Source organism: Calonectris borealis, chromosome 1 (assembly GCF_964195595.1).
Source record: "Calonectris borealis chromosome 1, bCalBor7.hap1.2, whole genome shotgun sequence".
Lineage (NCBI taxonomy): Eukaryota > Metazoa > Chordata > Aves > Procellariiformes > Procellariidae > Calonectris > Calonectris borealis.
The window spans coordinates 186175717-186203215 of NC_134312.1; the positions used below are offsets into that span (position 1 = coordinate 186175717).

The 27499-nt window shown below is 37.7% G+C and overlaps 1 protein-coding gene across 11 annotated transcripts in view; it reads left to right on the forward strand.

The window, feature by feature from the left end:
• NAA16 (N-alpha-acetyltransferase 16, NatA auxiliary subunit) overlaps positions 1-27105 on the forward strand; it is a 71756-nt gene extending 44651 nt beyond the window's left edge. For 8 of the 11 annotated variants that reach the window (XM_075139158.1, XM_075139149.1, XM_075139171.1 and 5 more), the window contains 11 exons: positions 12549-12621; positions 12857-13026; positions 13421-13573; positions 18082-18210; positions 18771-18984; positions 21136-21329; positions 22070-22178; positions 22635-22748; positions 23295-23438; positions 24898-24995; positions 25260-27105. In XM_075139158.1, coding sequence (XP_074995259.1) covers positions 12549-12621; positions 12857-13026; positions 13421-13573; positions 18082-18210; positions 18771-18984; positions 21136-21329; positions 22070-22178; positions 22635-22748; positions 23295-23438; positions 24898-24995; positions 25260-25460 — 1599 coding nt within the window. In that variant the 3' untranslated portion in view covers positions 25461-27105. Of the gene's footprint in view, positions 1-648; positions 816-12548; positions 12622-12856; positions 13027-13420; positions 13574-18081; positions 18211-18770; positions 18985-21135; positions 21332-22069; positions 22179-22634; positions 22749-23294; positions 23439-24295; positions 24390-24897; positions 24996-25259 lie in introns of those variants that run through there. The other 3 variants (XR_012671489.1, XM_075139168.1, XR_012671494.1) reach the window with 3 other exon arrangements.
• Positions 27106-27499: the final 394 nt, after the last annotated feature.

Genomic DNA, 27499 nt, shown 5'->3' on the forward strand with positions numbered 1-27499 from the left:
CAGCAAAGTAGCCATTCTCCTTCAGTTTCCTATAATGCTAAACCTTTAATTTAAAAAACCTGCGATGTAGCACTTAATAAATTTTTTTTTATCAGGCTTCTTGTAGTTTCGAAATAGCAAGTATACGTGGCTGTTTAAACTACATTTATATTGATATCTTTGAATAAAATTGACACAGTTGGCATGATACATATTCTGTTGGGAAGAAGCTGTAGTCTTTTTGCATATTCAAGAAGCAAAAACTTGTGTTTAGGAGTACCACTGCATTATTATGAGTATTGTTGTTCATGCAAAGTTACTGTTCAGGGTGAATGTAGCTGTAGGTCTTGGCAGAATGTTTCTGCTGGAAGCTAATAACCTGAAGTATAAGCAATTGCATGGGATATAGTAATTGTCACATTCTGTAAGCTGCTGTCCAGATGTATTAGAAAAAACTGTGAACAGCCTTATTTGTTACTGTTCCTCACAAGAGAGGGATCTTGAAATGCTATCCCCACATCCCCCCAAAAAGTTCCCTTTGTACTTGAGCAATATTCAGAAATACTCTTTGGTTCCCCATACATGCTGCTCTCTATATCCATGAGAAAAATCCAAAGAGCGAAGATCTTAAATTAGTCAACATCAAGGTTTGCGTCGATTGTGTTGCAGGTGCGTTGGTTGATTCCATTGAAGCTCGACATTAGTGCACATGTGCCCTTTTTCTGAGTAACTAAAAACATGGAGACTGTGAGGAAATACTGGAGGAAATGTCTGGCTGGAAGAAACATCAGAAACAACAGTCTCAAAAAAAGGTGTAAGACTGTCTACACAGGAAGGTAGGCTGTCTTCAGTGAAGGTCTTTCTTTAACCCTTTCAGGAAAGAAGGCTTTTTCCCTCCTTGATGTGGAAAGCTAAAGGAATTTAAAGCAAGTTGCAACTGTTTTTGTAGTTAGATGCCCTCTGTGGACTATTGGTGGATTACGTAAGGAAGTGGAAAACATTAGTTCCACTAGGAATTTCTCTACGTTTTAAGAAGAATAACTCTGTAAGATCAACCAAGGACAGCCTTTTGTTCATACTGACTCTGTCAGTTCAAGTTTCAGAAAATAGTGTCTCTGAGTTAAAATTCCAGGAGGGAAAATCTGGTAAGTGGACTTGCTCAGGATCTGGTTAACAACTGGTAGATTCATAGCAAAAGATAGCATTTCTGCTATATAACTGTATCTTAATTTAAAATTTCCTTACTCCTCCGTAAGTGGAGGAAGGAGAAGGATGAGAATCTTCATTGTAGGTACTGCCAGGATAGGATGCTTCCACTCTGTAATGAGAATGGGTGGTGTAAAACATGTTGATGGCTGATTTGGGTCCCTGAGGTAACATGTAAGCCAAGAGCTAACAGGTGTAGCAGCTGACTTACGAACTACTTTATCACGAGAGCTTTTTTAGTCTGAGTGGTCTCCATTGGGAATAACTGCTCCAAATACCCATCTGAAGACACACAAGAAATGCTCTCAACATCTCTGCTCGTAGTTGCTCATATAAAGTTATTTGCTTTCTTTTGTGCAGTCCCCAGACTTGTCAAAAAGCTTTCAAAATAAACAGCTGCTCATGAAATTAGTTTTGTGATGACTGCAGTGAGATCTTAGAGCATTGGTTTGCTCTGAATTTATATTCTTATGAGTGTCTTAAAACTTTCAGTACAAACTTGTACTGCTGTTGTTAACTTACTCCATTGTGTCAACAGTTTTATGACTGGATCATTAGGAGTAACAGTAAAACTGGAAAGTCAAGTGCTTTGAAGTGAAGAGTACTATTTTTCTGAATGTGTTTACATACTGTGGTATAATGCAAATATTTTTGTTTGGCAGTTATCTCATGTGCTGTGGCTTATGTCGCATCTCACAAGTTATTAGTCTTGACACAGTACAATAAAGAGGGGAAGTATTACCCATACTTCACACATTGAAAACAGGCAGTAAGATGTCAAGGCCAAACTCTGCAGGCATTGATCATATAGCCCAGGAGTCTTGGTTTCAGGGATGTTTATCTTCCGCTGCGGTCAGTGAATACTTCTGATGTGGAATGCTCCATGTGTTAGAAAATCAGGTTCTGGATGTTTTAAGGCAATATGAAAATGAAAGCAAAAATCTGTTTTGTGGGTGTCAGTACTTTCATAGAACATTATCCCATTTCTTTCCTATTTCACTCACTCTGGTGTGTGTTAAATGAGGCAAGTGCTCGTCAGGAAAAAATGTATAACAAAATACTTTATATTGTATTGCTTGGTATCTGTATTTCTGTCGCTTTAGAGCGGCTTCTTGATTTGTACCTTACAATCTGTTGTCTTTAGTGTAATTCAGACACGTGACTGCTGTTAGAACACGAAGTCTGAGCTAGCCAGTCATCTCTGCATTTTAGTATTGTTTTTTTCTGTACTACACCCATACCAAGAAAATTTCCGTTGTTTTAACTTATCAGATCTTTGCAGTTCATTATTAAGTGTAGATTAATTTGGGGTGGAGTGAATTAAAAAAAAAGGGGTAAAGTTCAGATCCTCAGTCCTCTACATGAAATGCTCTCCTAGCACAACTTTCCTATTTGTGACTATAAGAGTCTGTTTCATAAGGCCCTGTCATGTCTAACAATATGTCTGGGGAAGAATAATATCCCATTTATAGTCTGTTTATCCTTTTGGGCTAATTCCTAGATGAAAGATGTCTAATACATTTAAGTAGTGTGCTTTTTCTAGAGGTTTCTGTGTAATTGGAAATAGCAGATAAATGAGTAGGCTTCTCTAAATTATATGCAGACTTCAGTAGTAGACTGGCATGATAAATTTCTATAGCTTTTTTGAAAATGCAGTGAAAGATCAGTGTTTGGCAGTGTAAAATTGGAAGAGAAACTTAAAAATCAAGCCTTCAATAGTCTTTTGTGCAGTCCCTAGGTTTTTATTTTAATTTTGTGTTGTATATTTTACAGCTTGAGCATTGTGGGAGAGTTTTCCTGGGACAGTAAGTCTGTTCTGATTGTGGTGTTGCTGTCGTACTGAATGCTAGGTTCCTGCGTAGAAGTATTTTCTAAATTGTGTAACTTCTCATTGACAGTTTTGTGAACTGCTAATCTGTTTTAGCTTTCACTTCCAAAAAAAGATAGCCTATGTAGAAATCTGATATGAACATCATAGTCAAATTAGTTAATATTTATGATACAGCTGAACACTAATGTTTATGCTTTGAAATGTTCTGTAGCTTTACTATAGGCAGTGTATTTGCTGCACCTATAGTCAATATACATTTTCATTGAAGTTTCCTTCCATGTTTGAGGGAAATGAAACTTTATATTATATTGATAACCTAGCTAGATATGTAGTTGAATTTGAAAAATTATTTAATTACTTTAGTCATACTTTTATTATTTTCTGAATGGAAAGATGCTACGTTTTATGGAAAAGATTTGAGGAATTCTGACAGTTCCTTGCAATCTCAAAGCTAAGACCTCGTTTCCAAGTCTGGCTGAATCCTACATTTTTCCATCTCAAATAGATGCCCTTACAGTTTGTTTTTAAAGATACTCAAGGAGTATTGCTTTTAAAATAACTTTTAAGGAGTTGTTTTAATATTCAACTTCTTACATTTGAAGCAACTGAATTCATGGCTGGCTCTTGTATTTATAGTCATCCTACTTAAAGTTTGTTTTGTTTAACATGAGACTGATCTTGTACTTCTAATACTGTTGCACAGCTCTAGAGGAGTTTGTGCAACTGTACTTTCAGTGTGTAAACATACACGTGCTAGACCTTTCCAAAGCAGCAGTAAATTCTTTAATGAAGAATGTTCTTCTTGTGACTCATTTGCCATTCTGCTTGAGTAGTCTGCTCTGTGCAAAGCTGGTGTACTGAGCAGCTTTCCCCTAGCTCGGAGTTCTCTCCTCTAAGAATAACTCGGAAGTGCAAAGCCTGTTACATATGGGACAAAATGTTTCCAGTGCAGATGTTCGAGACAAAAACTGGTTAATGCAGTCACATATGACTAGAAATGTTGCATGGTTCAGTCAAAATTACAAAACAATTGTAATGTTTATCAAATGCTACTTGTACTGTAAACTTTCCAATTCATTATGCTTGTACATAGCATGCCCTAAAAAAGAAATAATGGTGTTTTAGCAGAGCAAATGTACAAAATGCCATGTTAAAAGTTACTTTTTGGATGACAAATACAAACTAAACTCTTTTCGATAAATGGAGGAAGCTTTTTTCTTCTGGAGTTTAGAATTTTAAATAGCCTGTGTGTTCATTGGTGGTATTGACACTAGAAGAAAAGTATCACTTGTTTTATTTCAGGAGTAGCTGTTATCAGTGCGAGCATTAATGGACAGCAGTAGTAATCTTCACTTACACAGCAAGTTAGTATTATCTTGAGATGCTATCAGAGTAGGATTTGATGGTGTATATAGTCAAGTGTGTACAGATTACACACAAACTTATTGCAATGCAGCTGTACTGTTTAGGAAGACATGCAGTTTACTAGCAATTATGTGTATCATAAGGCACACCTCCATATCAAATCAAGGGCAAAAAAGGAGCTCTAGCTATGCTTGATTTTTAGCAAATTTTAAATTTTGAGTGTATCTGACACTGCATTGGATGTATTTCACCTTTGAAAGTGATTACAAGTCATTAATGGAGGTGTTTAGTTGTTTATTTGCAAGGAACTAAGTGTAAAGAACAATCTAAAAGCTAATAAAGCTCTTGTTTCTTTCTATGAAAATATACAATAAACCAAGATGTGTGAACTTCCTTAGAGTGTAAATCAGCTCTAAAGAAACACACCTAATAGAAGACTACTTTCTCTACTGATTACAAAACATGTAACTGATTTCTTAGATGCTCAGGGAACAAAGAAAACGTTTAACTTTCCAGGGTTGTGGAGTGGGTTAGTTTTTTGCCTTTTATTCTGTTTTGTTTTAAATACAGTACTGCAGAGTTAATGCTTTGTGTCTAGCCAGTCCTTATAAGCTGGTAGCTCTAGGTGAAATTCCTGAGAATTATGTCTGCTTAGCCACCACACACTGAGTTCCTGAATATTTTTCAGGGTCCATTGATACCGCTTCTGCACGTTGTGAGCACCTTCTTATCTCTCTCTTAGATAACATCTCATCGTAGCAAAGACTTCAAGTATTGACATAGTACTCTTACGGACTGTTTTTATTGTTGCTTCTCCATTTCCCATGAGGCATTTAGAGTATTGCTTGAGGGTATGTACTGGATACTTCTTTCTGTCTTGTGAAAGATACTGCTAATAATTTGGCCACAAAGACTTTATCTGTTAATGTCAACATGATTTTCTTCTGGCCCCAGGAAAACACTTTGCCAGGGCTGCTGTTGAAAGGCTTGGTTTGTCATTCAATCTTTAGGTATCCCATCTTTTCTGGATGATGAGGACTGTTTGAAGTTCCACAACAGCAATTTCCTTTGGGTACTCTGTAGCAAAACAATTCACCCATGGTTTCTAGATATTTTGAAAAGTACAACTATTTTTCAATTTCTCTCACAAACAAGGACTCTCACTAAGTCTAGTGGATGCCTCTTCTGCTGTGCGGGAAAAGTGGTGTCACAAACTCAACTACACCCCATTCTCCCGAATAAAGAATACTATTCTTACTCAGGGAACCAGAAAGCTTTGTTCAAGTACCACTACTTACAATATGGTGATGGGAAATACTGTCAAAATTCAATTGTACTTCGAGATGAGAACAAAAGGATTGATTTATTCAGCTTTGAGACATACTTTTCTTCTATTGGAGTGGAATATTTGCATCTTTAGGAGTTGGTTTTCAAATGCCTGTTTGTACTCTCTGATTCAGAAATGTTTCATTTGTTGATGGCAAATCATGTGGTGCTTTGGGATCAGTTTCTGTCACCTGCAGGGCCACTGTTGTCAGCACCATGCACATTACCTGCAAGAAACAAGTTTTCTTCAGGAAGTAAACTACTGTGGAGAATTCTCTAAGAAGAAAGGTTGTTCAATTCCAAGTTTCAAGGAGAGATAGCATAACCTTTCTTTAAAGGGCAAAAACACATGCTCTTCTCTCTTCCTGTATGCATCCTTTCACCTTAAGTGAAGATGCAACATGCAGAAATACTGCCTTTGCAGGTTGGTTTTTGCAGTCCTTCTCCCACTCTAGATCTTTATAACCAGCTGAGAAATCAAGCTTCCCAGTGGTGAAGACCACCCATGTTGACACGTTGAATCATAAGAAAATGCAGCTGTCTGACATCTGAGCCAAATTGTCAAATTCCAGAATTGAGAACATCTGTCTAAGGAAACTTCATTTCCTATTTCATTTCCAGCACAGAAGACCTTCATACTGTGGAAGACAGTATGAAGCAAGCTCATGAAGGGTATCGCCTTCTACCTGCTGTTTTCCCTCTCTTTTACAGACCCTTCTGCAGTAGACATCTTTTTGCTAGAACAGTAGAAGTGCGTTATCAATATAAGAGAAGATGTTTCTGTGAAATTACTCCCTTATTTTGAAGGAGGGAGAAAAATTTGGCAGGAACCCGTCCCTCTCGTCAGGAAGGGCTATATTGTCTTTAAAATTGTCTGCAAACTGAAGTTTGGAAAGGTAATGCTCCATGTAACAACTGCCTCTGAAATGAAGGGAATGCCCGTATAGGATATATCTGATACTTGTGCCAAAATACAGTTAGTGTTTGAACTTTCAGGCTGCTAACTATTTGGAAGATACCTGCTCGGTACTACCAAGGCAGTTCTGATTCCTGGATGTTACAAATCTTTTTCCTGCAACCGAAGGTTTTATGTACTGCTTCAGCATTGGGTGTCTTGAAGGACGTGTGTGTTTGTGCGAGCTTGTGTTTGTGTAGATGGGGAATAAGAAGCACCCACACTTTCAGCTCTTTGGTTTTTCCAGTCTAAGTACTGATACTAGATGGCTTTTGAATACAGGATGATCCTTCTATGTCATTCTTATCTTACAGTTTTAATTCAAGAGCTTTCTGAGGCAGATGAATCTGAGTAGGTGAGATTCTTCTGAAACGTCTGGTGTTTTTTTTTATACCTATCTGCTGTAATTACTGAGAAGTAAATACCTGCTGGGTCACCTACTGGAAGCTCAAGAACTACTGGCTAGTTTTTCTCCTCTAGCCCTTTGTGGAAGGTTATGAAAGGGATTAGCCAGTGTTCCCACATGGAAAAGTCTCCAACTCGGTCATGGGGGTCTCAAACTTGTGGCATCCATTGAATTCTGTTTGAGGAACAAGGTACAATTTGAGACACCGAAATTTCAGAAGCTTGTAGATTTGACACTGAAGCGAGGTTGGACTATTTTCAGCAGCGTCCTCCTCTTAAAGACTTAAAGACCAGTTACTGTTTTGGAATGGGTTGCAGTGGACTGTGCAGCGGCTTGAAGGAGAAGAAAAAGTTACTCTTGTTAAAGTAATGAATAATTAAGAGTATTCTGGATGCAGTACAGAACTGCAAATAGCTACTCTTTAAAAAGTTTCAGTTTTCAAAAAAAAAAAAAAAAAAAAAAAAAAAACCCACCAAAAAACCCCCGAACAAACAAAAACTAAACAAACCCCCCCTCCTCCCAAAAAAAAACGCCAAAACCCCGAAAAAGCCACACAAAGAAACAATATGTAAATACTTAGCTTCTGGTGGGTATGATTATTAGGCACTCCATAAGGTAACAGTCAAAGTGGTTTTCTAAAGTGTCAGTCTATTACCGTGTGGTAATTCCCAGAAGTGATCCATTTGATGCATGATGGTGATGGGCCATTTTATTGATTTAAATCTCACTCTGCACATATTTGCACCAAGTAATGTGCGATCTAGTTCCTGTCTGCTGTCCTTTTACTTTTCCCCACTGTTTTGTATCCTTTTCATTGCTGATGGTGTTCAAGGCAAGATAATGTACCCCTTGCTTGTGTCTCAGTAGTGTAAATACATATGAATTTTGTAGCAGTTAAATCTTTTTATAAAAGCACATGCTACAGCACATCCTTCTAAAATATGTCTGAGATTTGCCTGAAGATTCTTTTGCACTAGTGCGAATTTTCTTGACTTAAGATACCATTGCATCTACGTCTACAGGTCAGTAGCATATTTTCTTGTTTGGGCAGCTTTATAGATGCACCTTGAAATTGTGTATCTCACTAGCAGTATTCAAACTTTCCCTTTTGGTTGTTTGCCTTTGAGAACACTGCAGATAATACTAAACATGTTCTCAGGAATTCAAAAGGCAGGGACTCAAACCTGTGCCAAATGTTAAACATATGGATTGCTTCTGAAACTGCCTACAGTAGCATTTAATCTGTTTGTGCACTGGAAGTGCTGGAAACTTCTTACTATATATAATGGCAGCAACTGAAAAAAGTACTTAAATGTAGTGATTGTGACTGATAACAAGCTGAACCCTTCAAAAAAAAAGGCTATTGACACAGCTTAAGTCTGACCACTTTATATTACATTACGATATTTCTATATGATTGGTATTGATAATTCAGTTCCTTTTCTTGCAGTTGTTTCACTGAAGAAGGAACTACAGTATCAGTGTTTTGAAGGTTGTCATTGAAACAGAAGTCTATGATAAAATATTTTGCCCAACTGCTGTAATAACAGGATATACAATCAATTTAGTGATTAAGCTTCAATAGTAATGAACTAGAGAGTTTGAGCCTCTTACTTAAAAAAATTGCATCCCTGCTTTTTGTGCTAGCAGGCTGTTGATTTCATCTTCCATTATGTATTTCACCTCACCTTTGTTAGTATGTTTCTTAACCTTTCTGTATTGCTTTTCCCTTTACTTTTATTCCTTTGTCATTCCATTCAACTTACCTCCTACATGGAGTATAGGGAAAAAAAAACAAATGAGGATTTAGGCTACTGTAGCTCTAACATCCCATTTTGGATCCCCATATTATTGTTTTTCTTTGATAGTCCTCTTTTGCTCTTTGTCTAAAGAAAAAATTCTGTGGCAGGAGTCAATTGGTATATGGCGTAGCATGCAGCACAGGTTTCCATTTAATGACTGGCCCATAGGTGCCACAGTAATAGCTACAAGTGATGATAAAAGAATTCTAGTCATCAGCCATTTACCTGGAAAACAATGACTTTCCCTTAGGCTGTCCCTTACAAAAGAGGACACAAAATACTTCTCAGTATAATCAGATAAGTAAAACTGATGCTCACAGGAAAAAGTAATTCAGAATTCACAAGTGAATTGTTCCTGTTGCCTACAGTTTAAAAGAAAATAAGATGTGTATGCATGATACTTATTTCAGTCTCAGTTTGTATTTCTCAAATAAACTGCACAGGAATGGGAAAGAAGACCATTCTGGGCTTTGTGGAGTCTTTGCTTCAAGTAGTACAGAGTGTGGAAGATGCTTTCTTAAATTTCAAGATTATTACACTTGACAAGAATCTGCACTGGTTTGTGAGCATGTGCAATTTTAATCTTTACATAAGGTATAGGAGGGAAAACAAGCACTTCACTTGTCTGTGCTAATGGGGAAGACTAAAGCCCATTTCCCCCTTCCTGGATTCATGCTTCTTAGCTCACTGTTCTTTCATAATGAAATTTAAGTTGTAGGTAGTGACTTATGAAAAGGTTTGAGGTTTGAATTTTGATTATTTAAGAGGCTTCTGAAACTGGTGGCCCCAGTTCTGGAACTGGCTCCATTCATGTCGTAACAAAACCTAAGATTTGTTGATTACTTCAGTTATACTTTTGTAATATCTTAAGCTTTTTCAGATCCATGGCAAGGGAATAACTGAAACTTTTTTCCTAGAATAATATAATTTGAAATTAACTCATGGTCAGTATCATGGTATTTCCAGATACGTCAGCTTGATTTTTAGAAACTGTAAAATGATCTTCATCAAGAATGCTGTAGCATTTAGAAATAGTAAAATATTATTGCCTTTAAGATGGCAGTGGTGACTCTAGAATACAGATAATAGATAGTAGTAAATCCAAGAGACAGATTTTACTACTAAACTTGCTGTTAATATGGACATAGAATTTAGGGTTCCTATTTCCAGATCATTTGTTCCCTGAAGCAGCACATGAAACTGGATTTTTTTTCCTAAATTACTAGCAAGAGACTGAAGCATAAGTATTAAAAGGGAGGAAAAAGATTCTGAGTAGTCATGAGAAACAGAGATACTGTCATTTTCATCAAGAATGGCTGCAATAACCTAACTATCTGATTTGCATTATTTTTATAGCTATTGCTTTCACTGAATACTTGTTTCCAAATGTATTATTCAAAGTAGTTTTCAGAATGACAATTCCAGTGTAGTGTCTTGGACTTGTAGAAGAACCACTGCAGAGTTCTGAATTTGGAAGAACTTAGCATCTTTTAAAACATAGTACAGTTTGATTCACCTCAAGATCAGGGTATTTGATTTCACTGTTACTATAAGCTGATTGAAGACCCTCCTGCTAGGAAGAGGGGCTTTCTTACTGCCTCACTGCCCCATGTCTGTCCACTGCCAGCTCCCTCTGATGATGGAACTAGTAATTGGGCATCTGTATGCTGAGGTGAAGCAGGGAGTAAATCACTTGTAATCCTGGATATAGCCACTAGCACTGAGCCAAAGCAAGGACCAGGCACATGTGGCTTGGAGATGGTGGCACCATTCTTTTTGGTGGTAGCATGGTGTTTGTCCAGCTGTGAAGCCATATTCCAAATGTGCAGTAGTGGAAAGAAGTATTTGTAGAGTGTGGTGGTGGGGGTGTGTGTTTATTAAAGAAATGAAGGGGCCTTTCTGCCTATACACACAGTTCACTTGCAGTCTAGCAAAGCTGGCTGGTCTCAAAGGAATCTGAGTTTACTAACAGCCAGATGAGAATAACTTTGGGAATACTTCGAAGTTGCAGTGAAAAGCAGCAAGGAAATAAAACTTACTCTGTTGCATGTATACACTGCAAGCCTGCTACATGAAGCAGGTGCTTATTTCTGCATTTAAACTCAATTTAGAGAAAAGAATCTTCAAATATTTTCTGAGGTGGTTGAAGGTTTCTTTTAGTAAATAGATGTCTGAGGCCAGAGAACAGCTTAATGCCTTTATTTGTCTTTGTCCATTTACTTGTGACTTTTTTACATTCCTTTATCACTTTGTAGTTATTTGAAGTCTAGTAACATTTTATTATATTTGATGAGATTTTGCTACCAGAAACTGTTTCTTATGAGGTTTGCCCAGAGCTTTCCAGAATGTGTGTGTGTACATTTATACATTTTATTACCCTTTTGAGACATTTACACTGGCTGCATATGACTTGAGCGTGTCACCTTCTCTGCTTCCTTTGAAACAAAACGTTTGGCATTTTTTGCCTATTGTGCTGAATTAGGTTAAATAAAGTAGTATCCTTCAAATTGTATACTTTGATCTTCTACAGCAATGTTTATTCCCTTCCCCTCCTCTCCCAAAGTGTATCTTGAAGTGGATGCATGCTTTGTCAAATCCTGCTTCTTAAAATTTTGCTGTCTCTCCACGATATTTTTTATTTTACTCTTGCAAGCAACTTTTTTAATGTGGGATCATCTTACTTTAAACCGTTGAAGTTTTAGGTTTCTACCATCTATAGGTTTCACCTAATTGGTGAATGTAGCCGTTATCCTGCTATGCTTACAGTCAGATCTTATCTTTTAAGCCCCTTCTGTGTTTTGGGTATATATACACATAGATCATATTTCTTTTTTTCTTTAGTATTGCTTTTGTTTCTTTAAAAGGCTGGCTACTTGCTAGATATGGCAGGCATGTTTAGAATGTAGCTACTAAACAGGTTGAGCATTTCGTAAAAGCTTAGAAATACTACGTGTAAGCCATGGACCTAGTATTGGAATAGGTCATTGTCATGAAATGCACAGATACTAACATCTATATATATTGTAAGTGTCAAACTCATGTAGTGTGAGTTCAAAACTGTGTGAGTGAATTTTGAGTCTTCAACCTTGGAATGAACAACAATATTGTTGACAAGGTCTGATTTCAGAAAGTATTAGCCTTAAATCAATCAATGTATAGGGTTTTATGTAAAAAGATGCAGCCCGTATTCTAGGCAACAATACCTTTTTAACAACAAAAAAAAATATCTTTAAGAGTACGTATCAGCCTGCCAGAAAATCATAAAGTCTCTTCTATATTTTCATTGGTATGGGAAGTTCATGCAGAGTCTTTTCCAAAGCAACTTTCTTCAGTTAGTTCAGTTTGGACACTTAAACTAATAGCATAAATAAATAAAAATTCCAAAATACAACTTAAAAAGGATAATAATCAAATGTACTTGATTACTTTGTGCTGTAAGCTGCCAAAGATTACACCTGTTTCCTTGCCATGTCACCAGTTAAAATGATGATCAAAGGTAGCTTATGAAGGGTGAAGTAAACTCTATGAGGATATGAGGATACATCCAGCTTTTTCCAAATTAAGTAATTATTTTAGTATAGTTTCTCTAATTTTGCCCAAGTATTTTTTTTCAGTGTGTTAATTTATGTAAACATGATCGTAATGCATAACTTAAGTTGACTTTTTTTCTATATGCAGGTTTCTACAATCCAAGAACTTGTTACTGGTTATGAAGCCTCTTTGAAAACTTGTGACCTTTTTAGTATATGCGGTAAGTTTCTATGGTCTTATATTAATTGCACTGTAATTACTAATACTGTGTATGGCAGTTATCAACTGTTGAAGTGCTGATACTTTTTGCAAGAAAATAGTTGCAATACCTTCTAGTAAATGAATGCATTACAGGAAATATTTGCTGAATTTGCCAAGCTTTCTTTTTTGTGTTTGTTTTTCAAATGCAGTCTTCAACCTTACTGGTTACTGTAACTTCTTCCATTTTGTTGCAGAAAACGGAGAGAAAGAGCCCCCGACGACACTGCTTTGGGTTCGATATTTCCTGGCACAGCACTTTGACAAACTTGGCCAGTGTTCTTTGGCCTTGGATTACATTAATGCTGCAATTGCAAGCACTCCAACATTAATAGAACTATTCTATTTAAAAGCAAAAATTTACAAGGTAAAAAGTGAATTTGTACATGTGGAGTACCTAGTTTAAAAAAAAAAAACCACACAGAAAAAGCCCCCACAAACAAACAAAAAAACCAACCAACCCATCAAACTGGTGTGAATGTTTGGATAGTATTTCAGCAATGGTTATGGGCATCGGTTTTCATATGGGTTTCTTTTTGGGCACTGTTCTGTCAGGAAGAAAATGAAAACCCTTTTCTTTAGGTTTTGCAAAGCAAGTCACTTAAAGCAAATTGTCATTCTGAAAAAATCTGGGGGTGGGGGGACCAAACAATAATACTGCATTTTGTTATTTCTGAGGGAGAAATACCAACTATAGATTTCAGGAGTTGTTCAACAGCAGGCTTATACTGAAAGTTAACTATTTAATTTCTCCCTAACAGCATGTAGGTAACCTCAAGGAAGCTGCCAAATGGATGGATGAAGCACAGTCTTTGGATACTGCAGACAGATTTATCAATTCTAAGTGTGCTAAATACATGCTGCGAGCAAATATGGTAAAGGATGCAGAGGAGATGTGCTCTAAATTCACAAGGGTAAGTATATTGCTTTGATGAAGAGAGGTTTTGTTTGTCTCCAGCAGTTTTTTTCACTCATGTAACTTTTGACTAAAATAAAAACTTGTCTTTTACTAGTGTCCATTTTTAAGATAATGGTCTTACACTTAGTGGTAAATAACTATATGGAATCATAGAATGGTTGGGACTGGAAGGGACCTTTTAAATATCATCTTGTCCAAACCCCTTGCCACGGGCAGGCACATATTTCACTAAATCAGGTTGTTCAAAGACCTGTCCAGCCTGACCTTGAACACTTCCAATGATGGGACATCCTCAACTTCTCTTGGTAGCCTATTCCAGTGTCTTGCTACCCTTATTGTAAAAAAATTTCTTCCTTATGTCCAATCTAAACCTACCCTCTTTCAGTTTAAAATTGTTACCCCTTGTCCTGTCATTACAAACCCTGGTGAAAAGTCTCTCTCCATCTTTCTTGTAAGCCCCCTTTATCTATTGAAAGGCTGCAATAAGGTCTCCTCAGAGCCTTCTCTTCTCCAGGTTGAACAACCCCAACGAACAACCCCAACTCTCCCAGCCTTTCTTCACAAGAGAGGTGTTCCAACCCTCTGATTTTCTTGTGGCCCTCCTCTGGACCTGCTCTAACAGGCCTATGTCCCTCTTGTGCTGGGGCCCTAGAGCTGGATGCAGTACTCCAGCTGTATAGACCCAGTAAATACTGGAGAAAATGGTTGTTAAAGATAGTTGTCCAGAAGTATTTTTTTATTGCCATACTTCTAAGTACCTCTCTGGAAATGGCTCTGATGGATACCTTGTTTGCAAAACCTGCTGTTTCCCAGTATTGCCATCTGAGCTAACTGCACAGGAATGTGCACAATATTCATTATGATTTAGCATTAACATAAATTAATTTGGACTTGAACATTTCATTCCTTTAAGCTAGTACTACAGACAAAACTTCTGTTAAAGCAAATCCTATCCTAAAAAGATGCAGTAAGCACTTTAAATTCTTTATTTTTGACATTGAACAAAATTTAGATTCATAAAGACCAGATTTCCATATTTTTTATGTAACTAAATATGAAGACAGATACTTGGTGGGATTTCCTGGAGCACATAAATGAATTAAGCTCCTTATTCTTAATTTTAGGTGTGAAAACACTTGAAAGTGAATCCAAGCTTTCTAGATATTTCTAGGAATGATAGAAAATTTGATTAGTAAAACTCATCGTGTATGTTTGTCGGAAGTGTTAGTGCAAGAAATACAGAACTCTAGCACAGATACCTGTGGATAGGATAAATCTGATCCTAAATAATTAGATGTTGAGTTAAACTGGGTTTTCTTTCTAGTATAAAGACTGTTCTGAAAATTTGGTGGATAGCATTCGTGATATGTGGAATATCCTTCCAGTTTGTTTATTCTTAATCTAGAGCATTGAAACTATGAAGTTATAAATCCTAGGACCTTTTTCTTGTAAAAGTACGAAGTATAAATTTAACTTCATTTATAACAAGTTCTAAGAAACTTAGGATTATTTGTAGAATCATTAAGGTTGGAAAAGACCTCTAAGATCATTGAGTACAACTGTCAACCCAACACTTCCATCCCACTACACCATGTCCCTAAGCGCCTCATCTACATGTCTTTTAAATACTTCCAGGGATGGTGACTCAACCACTTCCCTGGGCAGCCTGTTCCAAGGCCTGACAACCCTTTTGGTGAAGGAATTTTTCCTCATGTCCAGTCTAAACCTCCCTTGGTGCAACTTGAGGCCATTTCCTCTTGTCCTATCGCTAGTTACTTGGCAGAAGAGACCAACACCCACCTCACTACAGCTTCCCTTCAGGTAGTTGTAGAGCGCGATGAGGTCTCCCCTCAGCCTCCTCTTCTCCAGACTAAACAGTCCCAGTTCCCTCAGCCGCTCCTCATAAGACTTGTGCTCCAGGCCCTTCACCAGCTTCATTGCCCTTCTCTGGACACGCTCCAGCACCTCCATGTCCTTCTTGTACTGAGGGGCCCAAAACTGAACACAGTATTCGAGGTGCGGCCTCCCCAGTGCCGAGTACAGGGGCACGATCACCTCCCTGCTCCTGCTGGCCACACTATTTCTGATACAGACCAGGATGCCATTGGCCTTCTTGGCCACCTGAGCACACTGCCTGCTCATGTTCAGCCGGCTGTCAACCAGCACCCCCAGGTCCTTTTCCTCTGGGCAGCTTTCCAGCCACTCTTCCTCAAGCCTGTAGCGTTGCCTGGGGTTGTTGTGGCTGAAGTGCAGGACCTGGCACTTGGCCTTGTTGAACCTCATACAGTTGGCCTCAGCCCATCGATCCAGCCTGTCCAGGTCCCTCTGCAGAGCCTTCCTACCCTCGAGCCGATCAACACTCCCGCCCAGCTTGGTGTCGTCTGCAAACTTACTGAGGGAGCACTCGATCCCCTTGTCCAGATCGTTGATAAAGATATTGAACAAGACCGGCCCCAGTACTGAGCCCTGGGGAACACCGCTCGTGACAGGCCGCCAACTGGACTTAACTCCATTGACCACAACTCTCTGGGCTTGGCCGTCCAGCCAGTTTTTTACCCAGCGAAGAGTGTACATGTCTAAGCCGTGAGCCGCCAGCTTCTCTAGGAGAATGCCATGGGAGACTGTGTCAAAGGCTTTACTGAAGTCCAGGTAGACCACATCCAAACCTTTCCCTCATCCACTAGGCAGGTCACCTGGTCATAGAAGGAGATCAGGTTGGTCAAGCAGGACCTGCCTTCCATGAACCCATGCTGGCTGGGCCTGATCCTCTGGTTGTCCCAGACATGGCTTGTGAGCGTCCTCAAGATGAACCGCTCCATCATCTTCCCTGGCACTGAGGTCAGGCTGACCAGCCTGTAGTTCCCCCTCAGATCCTCCTTCTGGCCCTTCTTGTAGATGGGCATCACATTGGCAGCCTCCAGTCATCCGGGACCTCCCCAGTTAACCAGGACTGCTGGTAAATGATGGAGAGTGGCTTGGCAAGCTCCTCTGCCAGCTCCCTCAGTACCCTCGGGTGGATCCCACCTGGCCCCATAGACTTGTGAGCGTCCAGGTGGCGCAGCAGGTCATTAACTGTTTCCTCTTGGATTATGGGGGGTTTATCCTGCTTGCCATCCCTGTCTTCTAGCTCAGGGGGCTGAGTACCCTGAGGATAACTGCTCTGACTATTAAAGACTGAGGCAAAGAAGGCATTAAGTACCTCAGCCTTATCCTTGTCCTTGGTGGCAACGTGTCCCCGTCCCCCCCCCCCGCATCCAATAGAGGATGGAGATTCTCCTTGGCTCTCTCTTTGTCATTAATATACTTGTAAAAGCATTTTTTTGTTGTCTCTCATGACAGTGGCCAGGTTGAGTTCTAGCTGGGCTTTGGCCTTTCTAATTTCCTCTCTGCATGACCTAATGAGATCCCTGTACTCTTCTTGAGTTGCCTGCCCCTTCTTCCAAAGGTGGTAAACTCTCCTTTTTTTCCTGAGTCCCAGCCAGAGCTCCCCGTTCAGCCAGGCTGGTCGTCTTCCCCGCCCCGTCTTCTTGCGGCACATGGGGACAGCCTGCTCCTGCGCCTTTAAGGCTTCCTTCTTGAAGAACGTCCAGCCTTCCTGGACCCCTTTGCCCTTCAGGACTGTGTTCCAAGGGACCCTCTCGACCAGTGTCCTGAGCAGGCCAAGGTCCGCCCTCCAGAAGTCCATGGTAGCGGTTTTGCTGGCCCCCCTCCTTACTTCACTAAGTATCGAGAATTCTACCATTTCATGGTCGCTAAGCCCAAGCCGGCCTCCGACCACCACGTCTCCCACCAGTCCTTCTCTGTTTGTGAACAGCAGGTCAAGCGAGGCACCTCCCCTAGTGGGCTCGCTTACCAGCTGCGTCAGGAAGTTATCTTCCACACACTCCAGGAACCTCCTCGACTGTTTCCTCTCTGCCGTGTGGTATTTCCAGCAGACGTCCAGAAAGTTGAAGTCCACCACGAGAACAAGGGCTAGCGACTGTGAGACTTCTGCCAGCCTCTGGTAGAATATTTCATCTGCCTCCTCATCCTGGTTAGGTGGTCTATAACAGACTCCTGGCAGGATATCTATACTACATGATAAAGCAGTAAATATATTGGTGGATTTTTAGACTAGTAGATGCCACTTACCTGACGGGGAAGAAACAACGAAAATTATTTGCTGAACTTTTAAGTTTTTTAAAAATAGCATCGTTTTCTGCCCCCAAATTGTAAAAGTAAGACTGCATATACAAGCATGAGTTAATCTTAGAAATCTGCTGAGACACTAATGTTGTTCAGCTAATTTTTTTTTAAATAATTTAAATCTATCCTTTCCATCTTGGGAAGCATAGGGTATCACAAGTAGTATTCTCAGTTGCTGGGTGGTTATATCCATTTTCCATTGTATTCCAAGTAGTTGAAGACTTGATTGTTTCCTACTAATGGCTTGAAACTAGCCACAGTTCAAAGCAGCAGCTGGTAAATTATAATAGCAAAAAGTGATAATGACACTTATTTCAGGAAGGAACTTCTGCTATGGAAAACCTAAATGAGATGCAGTGTATGTGGTTCCAGACTGAATGTGCTGCAGCTTATCAAAGACTAGGGAAATATGGTGATGCCTTGAAAAAATGCCACGAAGTAGAAAGGGTAAGTAGGTGCAAACACCATCAATTTCTTTCCCAGTATTTCTCACACACTAACGAAGATATTTGCTGATGTAATCGGCATGATTTTCTTTGCATATAAAATTTCTAGTATAATGATTTTTAAAAACAGTGAATACTTGATGATTTATCGTTATAGATAAGATGTCATCCCTAGCTATTCTGTGAAAAACTATTTGAAGTGAAAAGGGTTCAATATAAAATACCATGTCTCCTAACTATACAACTATTTGTACATTAACTTTATGCTGTCCTTTGCCAATTTTTTTTCCATCGGAACAATCGCATTTCAGTTGATTTTTAAAGAGTGCCTAAGTCTTTGAACAATCTCATTACAGTTTTTGTTAACAAAATGAGATTTTTCTGGTTAGGTTTTTTCCCTACGGACAGGTTCTCAGTCAGTATTATAAGGATATTTCTATGCCTGTTAAATATTGCCTGTAAATAATATCAGTTGTAACTTATTCACCTCCATCTAATTAAAAAAATAGACTAAGCAAGGGGAGTGCATAAGAATTGTGTATTTCTTTTTTTTTCTTGAAGCATTTTTTTGAGATAACAGATGATCAATTTGACTTCCACACATACTGCATGAGAAAGATGACTCTTCGTGCCTATGTAGACCTTTTGAGATTAGAAGATGTGCTCAGGAAACATGCCTTCTACTTCAAGGCTGCTCGATCAGCAATTGAAATCTACTTGAAGCTCCATGATAATCCTCTTACCAATGAAAGCAAAGAACAAGAAGTGAATTCAGGTATTTAGACCATAACGGAGGCTCATATGCGTATAACACATGCAAAAGCTTATTGAGCTAAGTAAGTTATGTGCCATAGAATAAATACGAGTTGTAACATACACAGGTTTTTCCTCTTTTCTGCCATGATTTGGTAACTGAAAAGAGATCATAGATAACATGCTACAGCTTTCTTCCTCTCCGTTCTCCTCCCATCATTGTAAAACTAGTACACGAATGAACCTAGCTATAGTTGGAGTACTTGAGGAGGAGTGGCACTTCAGAATATTAAGAGGAAAAATGAGATTCAGTTCAGGCACTTATCCATTTAAAAAGAAGATAAATGAACAGATGAATTATGGAACAATGGGTAGATTTTGTGGGAAAGCAATCTGAATTGTAAGAATTAATTTTGATCTAGTGTATTTAATTTATTACATGGTAATACTAGTTAATACTGCATTACATTTCATTTTTCACATAACTTCAGGACCAAAGAATACATGGATAAGTGTGTATTAGCAAAATTAATAGATTTCAGAAACTATTTAAAACTAGTGTTAAATTGAAAGCAGACTTTCTTAGGAAACCAGTGGGGTGTGGTTTTGAAATCTGAGGATTCGATGACAAATGAGTTATGAGGTTTTTTCCTTTAAGATAAATAGTTGCTTCTCCTTTTGTGGAATTTCGGCTACTGTCAGCATTGCAGTGGCTGTTGACTGAAGGGGTGAAATTAATCTCTAGCTCTTTGCAAAGGGAAGAATATTTGACGTGGGGGAAAAAGATAAACTAAACCAAAAATATTGCCAATATTTGACGTGGGGGAAAAAGATAAACTAAACCAAATTAATATTGCCAATACAATCTTACCTTCACTCAGAGGTGAATAATGAGTTTTTCCATATCTGCCTATGTGTAATGAAGTACATATAAAAAGAGGTACATTTCACACCACAGTTCAGCTTGCATCTTTTTTCTCTCCAATTTTAATTTATTTCTGTATATAATGTTAAGATCAGTGTGTGACACAGTATCTTGTTAGCAATATGTCATAGAAACTAAGGTGGGGAAGAGTATAAGACGTCATGTTAGTTCATTTGCGTGCTGTGCATTGGGATTCAGTAGTCTCATCCTCGGGGGAAGACAGCACTGTATGAATGGGGTAAAAAGAACGCTTGCTTCTCCTTGCTTCCCTATCTCAGAATGGTGGCTGGCCCCAGTGGAGAGATCATGGTGCCAGAGCCACAAAAAATATGTTAGTCCCTCAGTAGCCCATTCTTCTGTTCCTTGCTACATTATTAGCACAAATCCTGTTCTCAGTGAAAACGCCACAGTAAACGGAGTGGAAACTACAGTATTACACTGGCTAGACCGGTCAGGTCAGTGGGACAGCAGGGAAGGAAAAAAAGAGGGGTGAATGGAGAGGCTGAAGGCTCCTCACTTCTGTGTGAACCTGTAGGAAACCATGTTTTGTTTGTTCTGTTTTTCATGCAACTGTTAAACCTTCTTGGTTTATCTAAATGCTAGTCCAGTCTAAAAATCTGAACGCAGCAAGCAGCCTGAAGACTCATGTACTGGTCCTGCTAATACATACCAGAATATTTTACCTCTCGTCACCGCAAACAATACCTGGTTCTGCTTGCATCCATTTAGCTATCCCATGGCATTTGCAGAAAATCAATGCAATTATTGTGGCTGTATATTGTTCAGAAACTTTAATGAAAGATAACAAGCTTGTTTTAAGATGGAGTGTAAATCTGTCTGATGTTTCTAGCTAGCATTAGAAGGCAGCTGAGCTACAGTCAGTATGGGAGCTTGGTATAACCGTTGAAAACCATTGTCTGTTTTCTATGGTAAAACCTGTCATAGAAGCAACAACTTTATATATTCAATGTTTCAAATAGTTGAGATTTCTATAACAACTATGTAAGAGAAAATATGCAAGATCAAGGGTTGTGTTATGCTCTCAATAGTAATCCAGTAGTAAGGTTGGACTTTTATAGTGATGATAGTCTGGGAAGTGCTGATATTTATGGAAATCGCTGTAAAAGTATTCCATTTTGATATGGGGGAGGAGTGTAGTGGCATGTCTGAGTGTTGTTTGAGAGGAACAAGATTTTTAATTAAATACTCTGTTAATGTAAGTTATCTGTTTGTCACCTTAATCTGTAGAAAATCTCTCAGCCAAAGAATTGAAGAAAATGCTTAGTAAGCAAAGAAGAGCACAGAAGAAAGCAAAACTTGAAGAGGAAAGAAAACATGCAGAAAGAGAGCGACAACAAAAGAATCAAAAGAAAAAGCGAGATGAAGAGGAGGAGGAAACCAGTGGACCCAGGGAAGAGCTAGTTCCTGAAAAACTGGAAAGGGTTAGCATGGTCTTTCATGTTAAATTCGTGTGATTTATCATAAAAAGCCTGTAATACGGCATTACTATCAGGTTCTCCTAAAAGAATCCAGGGTTTTTTAAAAATCACTTTTGCATGCAAAGACACCTTTTTGTAGTCTATCTCTGTTTACACTAAAGAAAAGTAATATTTTTCCCCTAATAAATCGTAAGTTCTATATTAATAATACTGTTATGTTCTTTAAATTTGGGGGTTTTCTTGAACAGTAGGCCATCCTTCATTAAAGTGGATACTGAAGAAAAAGATGTTTCTTGCCTGAAGAACTCTGGTTTTTATACAGTGAATAGAGAAAAACTAATAGAATTGCGATTACAGTTCACAAAATTTGAAGACATGGGCCAGTATTTCTCTAAGTACGAAGAACTATCTCCTTTATTAGTAATTTCAGAAGTTTAAGCTTGTGTCTAAAGTGGTCATATTTAATTGTTTCCTAAATCCTAAATTACAATACTGAGTACATTACATAAGCAGTGTCAGAGTTAGCAGTGATGTTGTCTTTGTCAGTATGAAATCATGAGTAAACACTTTTAAATCTTGCTGTTCAACTAAAAATGTTGTGGTTCAGTTTAATTCAGAAAGCGATCAACAGTTCACCTTTGGCTTCTGATTATTTAAATGCTCTGAATAACAGAAACTGTCCTTGGTGTTTTGTACTTGACATTTATTTTAAGCTTTAAATTTCACTATTTTTATTAAAACAGGTAGAAAATCCATTAGAAGAAGCCATTAAGTTCCTTATACCACTTAAGAATCTTATTGGAGATGACATAGAAACACATTTATTAGCATTTGAAATATACTTTAGAAAAGGTAAAGTACTGCATAATTTTATTCTTGCTCTACAAACTTTTAACCCTTCATTGCAGCCTATGTTATCTGAGTGTAGCCTAAAATGGTCTGGAACAGATACTTGATTGAAGCTGGGGTTTGCATCATATCCGGTAATAATAGGGGAAATAGCATTTTTGTTTAGCCACTGTTAAAACAAACAAAAAAAACGAAGAGCAAAGTAAGTTGTAGTATATACTAATAAAAGCTGTAGAAAGATATTTGCAGTGTGATCTTTAATTATCTAGGGGAAAACAAAGCCAAACAGATAGTAACATCATCTATGCGGTGGATGGGATAAATAAATCTCCTTTCTAATTCTATGTAGGCATTGATGTTTCTAATGTTTGTACTAGATTTACTAAAGAGAACAGTAGTTGATATAAAAAGTTCTGTATTCTTAATGTTGGTACATTTTTGTTTTTTCTCCTTCTACAGGAAAGTTTCTGTTAATGTTACAGTCTGTCAAAAGAGCTTTTGCTATCAACAGTAATAACCCATGGCTACATGAGTGCTTGATTAAATTCTCTAAAGCTGGTATGTGTGTAGGAAGTACGTATGTATAAAAATACAGGAAGTATATTGTACAAGGACATAACGACAATTTTGTAATGTATAAATATTCTTGAAACACAAAGAGATACGAAGAAAAATAAATGGTTTGTTTTCTATGGTAATACCCAAGAAAACGTAGGTTGTACTATGCAGGGTACTGTGTATGTGTTATATTATACTCCTTCCTCCATTAATCCACCAGGTGGACCCAATAACTCATTTTGGCTAGATTTCACAGAGAAGTAGGTGTTCCAAAGATCCTTGAAATTCGTAAGTTTTAAGAAAATAAGTGGCAGATATGGGAGAAAGATTCTGACTGAAGCAAAGTACATGTGAACTTGCAGCAGAAAGCTTATGTGACAGAGCACCCTTTATGAATGTTTCATCTGTTTGAACTGAAATTTGTGTTTCTTTCTGTGCCCAAATTTTTAAAAATGGGAATTTTAGCAGTGATGTTTATGGTTTCACACTGTTTTCTACAGTTGTTTAAATGTGGTGTTTTTTTTTTTTTTGCTTCTCTCCCCCTTACCTTCCTCCTCCTAGTATCTGACCATAGTAACCTCCCAGAAATTGTGAGCAAGGTCCTAACTCAAGAAATGCAGAAAATCTTTGTTAATAAAAACTTGGAAAGTTTTAATGAAGAATTTCTCAAACACAATGCTACCTCCATTCAGCACCAACTGTCAGGTTTGTTTATGTTTTTAATGCTCTTGAAAAGGAGATGTGATTTAAATCCCAAATCTTTATCTGCAGTCCATAATTCATACATAATTCCAATGAGCCAGAAATTCACGTTTACACTGTTTTTTTCTGCCTGCTTTTACCATGTTAAAAAAAAACGACCTCATTCACTTTGTTATTAGATGCATAAGGAACCTGCTTCTTACCTCCAAAAAGTGTGATCAAACCACCACAGATATATAAGTATGGAAGCACTGTCATCCCTCCTGTTGCAGCTTCTAGTTTTGAAATGATTAGAAAATACAAACCAAAAAATCCTATATACTAGAAGCAGTGCTTCTCCCTATTTTCTTATCATCTGGAATGTCTCTGTTCCTACTTATAGCTTTGTCACGTAGCAACAGGCATCAATAAAAATATCATGACAAACTTGTTATGCTGCTTTTGCTTTTCTCCTTCATGGTCAACAATGAAAATGTTGAAATATGACGTCCTTACACTATTTGTGTAGAAGAGCTACAAGTAGCTGCTGGAGTTAAGTCAAAAGAAGTTGGAATTTAAATTTGTCATGTCTACTGAATACAGAAAGTTTTGGAATAAAAATTGATGTCACATGAGAAGCTAGTAGAGGAGAAAACAAAACACCTCTCCAGCAGTTAGTAAGCAAAAATAAGTGTAGATTTATCAGGCATTTAAAGTACTTGGAACAGTACTAATCTCACCTTGTTTGTGAAAGTTACCCAGGGTCTGTCCAGAATCAGTGGAGAAAGTTAGCTTCAGAGGATTGTTCATCTGTCTTAAAGGAAGGTTAGGAAACTCACCCAAACTTACAGAGGCCGTTAAAGATCCCTGTTTCAGGACAGCATCTTGAGAGAAATACTTGCACCCCTTTCCTGTGAGCAGGCGCAAGATTTGTGAAGTCAAGTGCAGATATCTCAGCAGGCAATTCAGCTCCAGGTTAGTAGTGCAGCTTGGCCTTACTTTCTGCCATATGGACATATACTGGTCTGAATTTCTTTCGGACTGTGTTCCACAATTGTTTAGTAACTGTGTTGTTCACTTACCTCCAGTACCTTTCAAAAGAATTCAGAGTATCTCTGAGAAAATGTCTTTTACTCTCTTAGATATTTGCAGGATGGATTTCATTTAGCCTGCTGATTTGAAGGGCTTAGTCATCAACATACTCTTCATGTGTATTTCTTGACTGACGGGTAAAGTGAGGCACTTCACTTTTGCAGAAGCAGATCTCCTGTGTTACTCAATCCTTATGCTTCTAATAAAATTCAAAGTAGCCTTAGTTTCACTGGTTTTAAGATACAAATAAGAGAGGAAAATATGGTTCACAAAAACTTGTAAGAAGTCCTAATTTATGTTGATTTATAAGCTTTCAGATTCTGTGTGTGTATATGTGGTACTGCATTTAGGAATGCTATTATCTAAATGTTATGTTCTTTCTTGTGATAAGGTGCAAAGATGATGTATTTCCTGGACAAATCAAGACAAGAAAAAGCAATTGCTGTTGCTACTAGATTGGATAAAAACATGAGAGACAAAAATGTGAAGGTAAAAGATACAGTATTTAAAGCCAAAAAATGTGTGGGATCTTAAATAGCGTAAATTTAACTGCAGGATAATGTACATGCTACATATATCATGATAAATTAATATTATTTGAAAGAACAAGGTTTCAAATTTTTTCTCCTAAGATAATCTGAATACCAACGGAGAACCTGTGTTTGCTCAGATTAGTGTTGTTTAACAGTACATCTTTTTAGTAATAAAACAATCGTAAATCACGTTTATTAACTGTTACTTTTGTTTCTTTAGACGTTAACAAAGGTTTTTGAGGCACTGCTTGATGGCAGTTTTGGAAGCTGCCACACTCAATGTGAAGAATATCAAGCAGCATGTCATAAACTGTTTCCTTTTACATCTGCCTTTATGCCTGCCACGAACGAGGATGATAGCAGCATTGCATCTGTGAATCATACAGCCATTAACCATGATTTGCTGTCTAATGAAATTTGAAGTAGTGTGTGCAAGCCCGTGTGTGCGTGTGTATACCTACATGCACACAGGTATACAAAACTCTGACTCTCATTACATGCTGGCTGGATACAGATCAGGGTTACTTTTCCAGGTTGTATTTTAATATCGTTAACAGATATAAAACAAAATATTTGGATAGTTAAATGAAATGGAGTATGCTATTAGTTATTTTTTTCTCCCAACGAAAACTGCCAATATTTATGTAAACATTATCCTTAATCAGCATTTTTCATGTTTATACTTGTACAGTTTTAAGTCTTTTAATAATCCATCAGCCCTCCCTCACAAAAATACGGATGTTGAAGACTGCTTTCACATAAGTGTTGTTACATATACAGATAAATGTGATCATATCTTGTTAATAAATTATCATTTGAGCGTTTTAGCAGATTAAGACTGAAGTGCTGCTTGAATTGCCCTCTTCGTCTTATACTGTTCTTTAGGTCTTTTTCCTGGGTTTTTGTTTGTTTGGTTTTTTTTAATTTTATTTTTATCTTTTGTCAGTTTGGTTTCTTTTGAAGCACAGTGACAATGAAAGCATTGGGGGTTTGCATGTTTTTGTCAGGTATGTGTCTTATATGGAACCAGTGTTGATGGATATGAAGATTAGGTTTGTTTTTTAAAAAAAAAAAAAACAAAAAAAAACCCACAAAAAACCACCACAAAAAAAAAAACACCAAAAACCAAAACACTAAGGCTTTTTGAAAACTTCTCTCTCTAACTTGTGTTCCATAGCTATTGTTTCCTTAAGTTTATGGTCAGTTTAACATTTTTACGTTTGAGTATCCTGAAGCAATTCCCTGTGAAAACATGATGAATTTGATGCTGTTGTTTGTCCTTTGTTCCATCTTCCCCTTCCTCCTCTTCCTTGTGGTTTCTCCCCATCTGTTCACCTATTGACACTTAAGTTGAAAAAGCTGCTCCAATTTTGGGCAAATGCAGAAGGTACAGTAATGGGGAATGCAGTTCTTCTCTACATCATAAAAAATTACTGGTAAGTTTACTGTATTACCTCCATTAAAAGTCTTAGTTGTCCACTTGTGGCCAATACTCCAGTACTTCTCATGCCTAAATACTATTGCTTTAGGTGCTGCAAAGCAAGTAGTATGTGAGGAGTATGTTTTACATTTAAAAACTATTTAAGGGAGCACAAAGAGGCTGACTACGAATCATAATGAACCTTTTCTTTGTATTCTGGTGCATTAACTGTTTAATATACAATACATCAAAATGGAAATCTGAATCTAATATACCTATTAAAAGCATAGTATTGCTGGACAAAATGGCTATATATGACAGCTTTACATTCTATAAGAACTGCTATCAAAACATAACTATACTGTGGCTTGTACAGAAAATCCGTTTTCTGGAAACTGTAATGGAATCATCCGATCTTGGTTTGTTTTTATTTCACTGCAATGTAAATAATTTCAGTAATATTAACTAGCCCCTCAAAGGCAAATATAAGTTCATGAAGAGGGGATTTTATTAAGACAAATAAACTGTTCTAATTAAAATTCTCCTTTGTGTGTCATCTGTTTAGATTCAAAATTGTTGAATGGAAGACTCACTGTAAAATATTGCCAACATATGTTATGCTGTAATAAATTATTTTGTACACATTTGCCTTTGGTTTGGAATTTTTGCGTATTTATGGACATCAAACTTCAGGCCACCATGTTCATTAGGTTTTTTCCATTCAGTTGCAACATTCACTGGTTTAATGTGAACTCTGTAAGTAGTTAAGAAAAAAAAAATCATATTTAGCACATTGAGACATGTCTTTATATATAGTAACATACTACCCTGAGAAATATGGCGAGATGTTTTGTCTTGTATTCACCATGTGCTGTCTGCTGTGGAACGACTTGCTTAAAGATAGCTCAAGCAGGGAAAGGTAGTTGACCCTGATGATGGGATTGGTTTGGCTCAGCAGTACCCTAGAAGCACTTTATCAGCCCGCATAAGGTGAAGACATGAAGTGGTATGGTGGTCTTCTGTCTTTTATAGTGATGACA